The sequence below is a fragment of the Fringilla coelebs genome, assembly GCF_963513975.1.
Source record: "Fringilla coelebs genome assembly, chromosome: 4".
NCBI lineage: Eukaryota > Metazoa > Chordata > Aves > Passeriformes > Fringillidae > Fringilla > Fringilla coelebs.
Genome location: NC_140032.1, coordinates 18,960,106 through 18,969,029, shown reverse-complemented (window position 1 = coordinate 18,969,029; position 8,924 = coordinate 18,960,106). Strand labels below are relative to the sequence as shown.

Here is an 8,924-nt window from a genome sequence, read left to right as displayed (position 1 = left end):
GCTCAGCCCAGGACCAGATGGTATTCATCCAGAACTTCTAAAGGAAATAGTAAAATTATTAACTATGATGTGCAATCTATTGTTTAGATTTATGTTGTTGCCAGGGAAAAAAAAGTTGTGTAAATGTGATGCCAATGTTTAAAAAGGACTCCAGGGGAACTAAACCCTTGGAATTGTGAGCCAGTCTGTTAGTCTGGCGTTCAGAGAAGGAAAACTGATGAGGACTCTAATAACAGATAAAAATCTCTGGACAAATTTGTAGAGGAAAGCTGCACCTTATACGTTCAGAGTCCTGAGTATGTGAACAAGGTGATCCAGTTTGTTTTAAACACTAACTCCACAGTTGCTGGGATTTGCACGGAATATCATTCCCTCACACATTCTGCTCTTGCTTTTGGTTGAAATTAGTACCTTCTGGAGTTAGCATGGCTCAGTACTTACCCCTCAGCTCTGCAAGCCTGTGCTGCACCTGCTGTCTCCTACCACTGTGATCCAGCCCCTTTGGGTCGCACACAATACAAGCTGTGGCCAGTGCAGCCTGGTTCAGTTTGCCTTTTTGCCAACTCTGTGAAGCCTCCAGCCATGGCTGCTGGCCTCATTGGCTTCATCCATCTTGCATGTGCTTAGCAAGCATGTCTTGACCCTGAAGTGGGCCCATGCCTCGGGTTGGGGCTCAGTGAGGGGCTCCTGCTGTCATGGGGAAGCTGTCCTTCACCCTGTGCCACATATCTTTGAGACTGATACCAGAGACCTGCACTGGCTTCACAGTGTTAATCACAGCCCTGGCCAGCCTCTCACATCCTGAGAGCAAGGTGGTCAGTGGGACCATGCAGTGGTATGGGCCACTGATGGCCAGCTGCATCCAGGACTCCCAGAGGTACAAAGGATAATTGAGAAATTAGAACTTCCAATCTAACTTTTCAATCTACTTTCCTACATACTTATTCCCATTATTTGTACTATAAAGCAAAGCTGGCAAGGCTGGAAGAGAAAGCCAGGCTTTCCAGTCCGTGTATATCAGCTTTGAGAGGTCAGGATTTGTTTTAAAGAACCTGTTACTGTTCTGCTTTTCAGTAAAGAGAAAATAGTTTTCCATTCAGTTATAGTAGAGATTAATTTCTAATATTAATTTGCATTTCTGGCCATAAACAAGCTATATACTGGAAAGTAAAAGCCTATGACTTTGTGAACACACCAGTGAGGATGATTATTAAAAAAGCAGAATTTCTAAGCCATAAAGGTCTTTGTGTTTTCCACTGGTGTGTAACTAATGTGGCACGATTTATCAGGTTTATCAAGTTTGTCAAGTCATATACAAGTTCTTGCACAGAGGACTGCATAGGCTTCTGCTTATATTAACTGACAATTCTAATATACTTTCATAAGATTTGATCCACTAAGTGAAATGAGTGAGTTTTTCTGTTGACAGTCTGGGGTTTGGATCAGACACGTACAGCACTTTCAGATGAAACTAGCACTTTGCCAATTGAGATAAATGTAGCTGCTTTTATTTTTCTGAGCCTACCCTATCTTCAGTTTACTTTGAAAAATATGAAGACAAGAGTAATTTCCATGTAAGGAATGCAAAATCTTCACTATGTTTTTCTCTTCTTTTCTCTGCCCTTTTATTAAGCAACTCTTCCCATTTTAAATGTTAGTTGAGACAGATTTATCACTCTCCTCACTCACTGGGTCTCATTTATAGGCTGTGACCTAACAGGCTGCCTCTGAGAAATAATGCAGAGACATGAGTAGAAGCAATCTTGCAAGGGGTTAATGCTGTAATCTTTTTCTAGCCTGTTTATAATCCCAACAGTAGTGCAGTAACAGAAGAGGGTGGATCTAAAAAGTACCCGTAGGGATGTGTGTGAGAGTGTGTGTGTGCATACGTGCGAGTGTGGATGTGCACACACACTTTCCTTTTCTGATCGGCCGTGTGTGCCTCTGGAAGAAATCCTGTTCAGCCAGAACAGGACTCTGTGTGCTGGGTGCTCCTGCTGGAGAGTCAGAACAGCTTCCTTGCACAGCTGCCTCTCTTGTATTTCTTCTGAAGACTTCATTCAGAAACCACTTGTTTACTGAAAGCATGGGCAGATAGTTACAAACCCACCTTCTTCTTCGTCAAAGCTAACCGGTGGATACAGAAGAATGGAAATAGTTGATGCTAGTAGCTTCCTTGGGAATGTTACCAACATTACTGATTTCCTCTGCGATATCATCTTGGAAAATGACACTTTTTTCTGTGTGGAAGATGCACCTTATCCTTCTAAAGGTATGTATGGAAAATTGATTTTTTCCAGGCAGTTTTAGTTCTAGCTGGATGCAGAGATACTATAGAAAGAAAGAGCTATGCAAGGCATTTTCTCTGAGAGAGTGCAAAATCGACTGCTTGCTTTTAAGTTAATATGAGAAACAGACAGCAAAAAATTTAGTATGAGCTGGTTTTCCAAGTTCAAAATTGAACTAGATAAAAATTTGGATATAATGGAACATTAAAACAGTAACACTTTGGAGCACAAAATGCAAACATCTCTGCTAAGAACTTGGAGAAGCATGATTTTTACTCTGTTCAATAACAATGGAGTGATCAGATCTGATACCATGTATGAAAGTGATTTGATATGAAATCATAGCACTCTGAAGCTGAAAAAAAATCCATATATTAAAATGTCTTTTGATTGCTTGTTCTTTTCTTACTTCTGCATAAAATAGGATCTCCCATGGTGAGTAAGTGGTGCACAGACAGTAGCATGAGAAGCACATGCTTTAAGAAGTTGTATTTGACTCTCCAAATATACATTGTATTGCTTATATTGTAGATTAATGCTATGCAATTTAGGTAGATCAGAATACATTTAAGAATTTCAGCAGTTTCACTGATTTTGTGTTGGTGTAAAGACATAAACCTTCATAAAATTGAATACACAAAGGCTTTTACCTTCTGATTAAAGGTTGAAATATATAATAATAATCTGAGTTGAATACTGTGTAACTGATTTTTCTTGTGACAATTTTCAGATTTGCATCAGATAATACGGATTCTGCTGTATTGTTTGATATTTCTGCTCAGCGTTTTGGGGAACATTCTGGTGATTACGGTGCTGATAAGAAACAAGCGGATGAGAACAGTCACCAACACATTTCTGCTGTCACTAGCAGTCAGCGACCTGATGCTCTGCCTTTTCTGCATGCCTTTCACCCTCATTCCCAACCTGCTAAAAGATTTTATTTTTGGAAGTGCTGTTTGCAAAACTGCCACTTATTTCATGGGTAAGTCTGGGAAGTTTTTACTTATTTTGAAGATTGACTAATGAGACAGGTGAGAAGGTATTTAAAGATCTGTAAGAGGCCGATTGTTTCCATCCACCATTGAAGTTACCAGTATTACAAAGAAAAAACTTTGTAGTGCAAATCTTCATGGTTCTGGTGTCCTTGGTCTGATCCAACACAGAGGTACACACACTTAACTTTAATGACATAAAGAAGTGTTTTGCTGGATGTGAAGATGTTGCATGATCAAACTTTAATGAGGAACCCAGCATATGCACTTGCTTAGCCGTCACTGACAAGATTCTTATCAGTGTTCGGATCACCCACCAGAAATGATGGGCTTGTACATCCTCAGTAAGGGCAGATTTTACCCACAGATTTTTGGCAGCAGTGATGAATAAAAAAGAAAAGAGCAATAGGTGTAATTTGCAGAGCTGGAAGTTGGAGCAAGTACTCTTTGCAGACAGACCAGGTGTGATCAGAACTCACCAGAAGACCATAAAACACAGGTATAGATTTTAGAGGCTGACTTTAGTAAGCATCACTTTTTGTGCCTTGACATACTCCTTTTGGTTGTGGAGCCAGGATCTAGGAGTTTCAAAATGTCTGGGTTGTGTACGTGTGTGTGATTTTTTTGTCTCACTTTAATATTTCCTCTGCATTTGCTTGTTTCTTAACCAAAAAAAAAACCCCAAACAAACAAAACAAAACCAACCAAAGAAAAGAAAAAGAAAAAAAAAGAAAAAAAAAGGAAAGAAAAAGAAAAAAAAAGGAAAAAGAAAAAAAAATAAAAAGAAAAAGAAAAAGAAAAAAAGGAGAACATTATGTAAAGTTTTTGCTGCTTTGGGAGACCCTTAGTTGATTACAGAACCTTCATGTCCCCTTTCAACCCATGCCCTTGAGAACTTTGATGTAATGTGAAAGTACACACCTAAAGTGTGCGAATGGGAAATCAACATCTTTTTGTAGATAAAACCAATAAAACTAAAGGCCATGTTTAAACAATTACAATGAATTGCTGGCACAAATACCCTAAAACATTACTGAAGCATTGTCATCTTCCTCTTACTGCACACAGTGTAAATTACTTTATAAAAAATCCAGTGAAATAGAGCAACATAAAGTTTCTCATTATGAAGCTGTTTAATTTTAAGAGTCAGAAAGAGAAGATTTCCCACTAAATGTCCAGGTAACAGAGGCATCACCTGACAGATACTGACAACCATTGCATCAACTATGGTCAATTTTTTCATTTTAAGATGTAGAAAGACAAATTTTCAATTACAGATGATTTCTGTAAAGCAAACCGTAACAATATTGGCATTTTATAGTCTGACACATATTCACAAACACAAATAAAAGCTCATTCACTGAAAGGAAAGTTTGTGGCAAAGTTAAGATGAAATATTGATAATTTTACAGTGGTGAACTTGGGCACTTCAATGACAGAAACACAGACAACCACAATATATTTTAAAAAATATGAACAGAGGAAATTAAGGGTACTCGAAGGACAGAAATTCTGCTGCATGACTTCGTTTCTCCTTGTTTGTAACTCCATCAGCATCTAATTAAAAAGTTGTAATCGATTTAACTCTCTTGAATGAGAAAATCAGATCACAAGTCAAGCAGGACGCTCATAAAAATTAAAACAATAAAAAAGGGACTGTGAACATCTGTGTTGAGAGAGTAATTAACTGATTTCAAATGCTTTGTTTGAATTTCAGTGCAATTAGTGAATAAACCGCAGTAGCAAAGAGAATAATTAAGAGTAAAATTGTCTTCTTTCCCTCTCACCAGAATTTTATGATTGGACAGAGTGTGTATTTTTTCTTGGACTTTTGGAGTAAGAGAAGCGCAGGGCAGGAATATGAGTCTGGAGCAGTCTGGAGACCCAGACCCTCTGCCCACACATTCTTCCCTGACTTCACCAGACTAGTGTTTATAAATACTTTTGCTTATAAATAGTTGGCTATATTTTTAAATTTCTGTATGCATACAGCAAGTTAGCAGGACCACTTGAACATAACATAACCTTTGAAACAAGAGGATAACCTTTTTCTTTATTTTATATGTATAGGTGTCTCGGTAAGTGTCTCTACCTTCAACCTGGTTGCCATATCTTTGGAGAGATACAGTGCCATTTGCAAACCACTGCAGTCCAGGGTCTGGCAGACAAAATCTCACGCCCTGAGAGTGATTGCTGCGACCTGGTGTGTGTCCTTTATTATCATGTCCCCATACCCAATCTACAGCAAACTGGTACCTTTCACCAAGTACAACAACACCACAGCAAATATGTGTCGGCTCCTTTGGCCAAGCGATGTCATACAACAGTCTTGGTAAGGATAACTGGCTGTTAGCAAATGTGTCATTATCTGCTGGAAAACAGGATTTCATGGTAGCAATAAGCCTATGGAAAATCAAGTATTAACCTTCAGCAAATGTGTACACTCTATTATTCTTATTTAAGATGTAAGAAAACCCCAAAATTTTTAAGCTGCTTACATTTTGACATTTGAGTGACTTTTCCCTTGTCATAGGAAAGACTGCCCAACATGACAATGATTCTCACACCATGGTCTGCTAAGCCCCAACTGTCACTGTTGAAAGTGGGGTTTTCTTTCTGTAAAGAAAGCATCTATCACTTGTAGTAGGAATACTGCTTTCACTCATTGACACATCAACTTCAACATTCTTAGAGAAATCCTTGATTAATTGTTGAGAAATGCAGACCCACCCCTCTGTGTGCTGCCTTGCCTGTTAATTTGTTTGAAGGTTCTCCGTAGCAGAGAAGTAGAATATGAAGCTGCAAATGTCTCATTTGAGAATCCTTTTGGTTGCTTATGGAGAATAGGGGCAGAGAGAAGTGGGGAGAGACAGGCTCCCAGTCCTACACATCCAGGCAGGGTAAACAGCAGCACTATCAAACAGCAATAGTACCTAGACATGATGTCCTTGCACGTTGACTAAACACTGACTGGCACTGAGAAAGCATAAGATTTTTTTTTTTTGACACTGAAGGTCAGTTAGAACTGGGAAAAAAATTAAAGTCTGCAGCATTTTGGTATGGTATATCCACAAAGAGAGTAACTGTGTTACTCTAATGACTTCAGTAGTAGTCTCAGGTATTTGGCAGCATGAGGAGGAAGTGTACAGGACAAAATTCTCTTCTCTGTGGTCTCCTTACAGATTCCCAGGTGTGTTACTGGGTTTGCACCAAAGTCACAGGGATCAGGAGAGACACAGGCTCATGGATGCATTTAAACATCATTATTTCCCCAGCTTGTCACCACATCAGAGAAGCTGACTAGGAGAATAGAGTATGTGAAACCACATAAAAGCTGCTTCCTTTACCAAAGAGATTGCCAGTCCTGGAATCCCTCCTCAGGAGCTCTTCATGGCGCCAGGGATGAACACCCAGGTTGTGGCTGCTCTGGTTTTTCCCACTTGTGCCAAGGCTCTCTGAAAGTCAGATCTCTCTGAAGCACAATAATAGAATAATTTGCATTGAAAAAGACCTCTAACAGAATTGAGTCCAACCATTAAAATATTTTTAATGTGCCAAGAACCCCTTTAAGAATCAGCAGGTGCTCCTTTAGCTTTTGCAGGGCAATTTTTACATTGACCAAAATTACAGGGCATCCGATGCTCATCTGGTTCCAATAGGGAGTCCCACTCATGGGCAGAGAGAACTTCTGCCCCCTTTAACTACTGTGGGAGTGCCCATCTCCTCTGGGCTGCATAGGTGGCATGAAAGATGGTTTTTGGCCATTATAGTTTTTTTCCTGATGTACCTTTCTGAGGGAAGCAGGAGAAGAAGTAGGAAGCGTCAAATTTCTGAGGTGTCAAAATGATATTTTGTATTGGCATAAAAAAAAATTTTAAAAATCTTGAAATCCTGTCTTCCCCAACTCTCAGTTGTATAAAAAGGACTTTTTCTGGTTTTTTGCCATTCCCTAGTCTCAGTGGGTCTTTTGATTCTTTAGGTACACTTTCCTGCTCCTCACACTCTTTCTCATTCCTGGGATTATAATGATGATTGCGTATGGTCTAATTTCTTTGGAACTCTACAGAGGAATAAAATTTGACGCCAGCCAGAGAAAATCTTCACGAGGTAACACAACAATTTGGTTTGGGGTGGGCTTTTTTAAGTTACGGCTGAAGATGCAAGCAGTCATTTTTAGGCTAATAAAAGGAAAGCTTTCTCCTTGCAAAAGTGATCATTATAGTCAGTTATATCATGAACTTGCCAGCTGCATTTCTTGATTACAGTTACACTGCTGTTAGCAAATAAACTTTACTTATGGCTTGTTTGCAAAGATTCTGGGCAGAATACATTAAATTTCTAATTTGTTTATTATAGAAGTACCAAGGTTTTTTTCTGGCCATGGATGAGGACCATGTTTGTCAATAAATATCACAATGAAAATTATCAAAGTAAAGTACAAGCGTGTAGCCTTGAAAACTATCTTCTGTCCATACTGGACTAAGCAACATTCTTACACCTTTTGCATCAGTTTGTACAGAGGTAAGGTGTGAGAATACTGGGAGACAGTGGATTCAGAGCAGCTGATAACATGACTGACCCAGAACAGGCCAGTGCTTCCTTTGCAACAGTTGCTCAGCTATGAATTATGTTGTTTATTTAGATTTAGACCGCATTCTTCATTTTTATTTGGCCGACCGTTCAGAGATATTTTGCCAACTATTTAAACAGCACTTTATATGAACAGAAAGAAGAATAAGTACCTGCAGCGCCAAATATGAGGATGGAGATGGATGTTACCTCAACAAAACCAAAAGAAAAAGGAAAATGCCTTTGCAACAGCTCTCTGCTATGAGCCACAACAAAATAGAGAGAGTGAGAAGCAACAGCTCTTCTGCCAACCTAATGGCCAAGAAACTTGTCATCCGCATGCTGATGGTGATAGTGGTTTTGTTCTTCATTTGCTGGACTCCCATCTTCAGTGTCAATGCCTGGCGCGCCTTCGACACGGCTTCCGCTGACCGGCGTCTCTCGGGGGCTCCCATCTCCTTCATCCACCTGCTGTCCTACACCTCTGCCTGCGTGAACCCCATCATTTACTGCTTCATGAACAAGCGTTTCCGCATGGCCTTCCTGGCTACCTTCACCTGCTGCGCCCAGCAAAAGCCCCCCGCCACTCGGGGAGAGGCTGCTGAGGAAGAGGAGGGGAAAACAACCAGGGCTTCCCTCTCCAAATGTTCTTACACGCACATGTCTGCATCTGCACCCCCCTGAGCTGCGCCAGGGGAGGCAACGAGTGGTGAAATGTCTGGGCTTGGAACGTGACTGTGGCATCGGCTGAACGCCGTTTAGTCCTGAGTTAATGAAACACTTCAGCTGACAGTAAACACAGCAAGAATTTTATGGGAAATTGATGCTATCACTGTATGAGTGTTAAATCACTTTCCCTTCAAAAGTACAAAGGAGGGAGCTCTGAAGATAAAGGACTTTATGAAAAGCCTTAGAAGTTGCTCTATTTGTATTAAATTCCACTGCAAAAATGGGTGTCCTCTACATACATCAACGGCTTTGCTCAGTTTTCAGATGCAGTTCTGAGTATCTCAAGATATTTCCAAGATGCAAATAGATTCTCCTCAAACATGAATATATGTAATGCAGCCTTCAC

The 8,924-nt window shown here is 39.9% G+C and overlaps 1 protein-coding gene across 1 annotated transcript; it reads left to right on the top strand.

Moving 5' to 3' along the window:
• Positions 1-2,148: 2,148 nt before the first annotated feature.
• On the top strand, positions 2,149-8,533 carry CCKAR (cholecystokinin A receptor; the record flags this gene model as incomplete). Its single annotated transcript, XM_084204354.1, has 5 exons — positions 2,149-2,272; positions 3,019-3,270; positions 5,351-5,612; positions 7,260-7,387; positions 8,007-8,533. 5 exons carry the CDS (start codon positions 2,149-2,151, stop codon positions 8,531-8,533), a joined length of 1,293 nt encoding a protein of 430 aa, XP_084060480.1.
• Between the last annotated feature and the right edge of the window lie 391 nt (positions 8,534-8,924).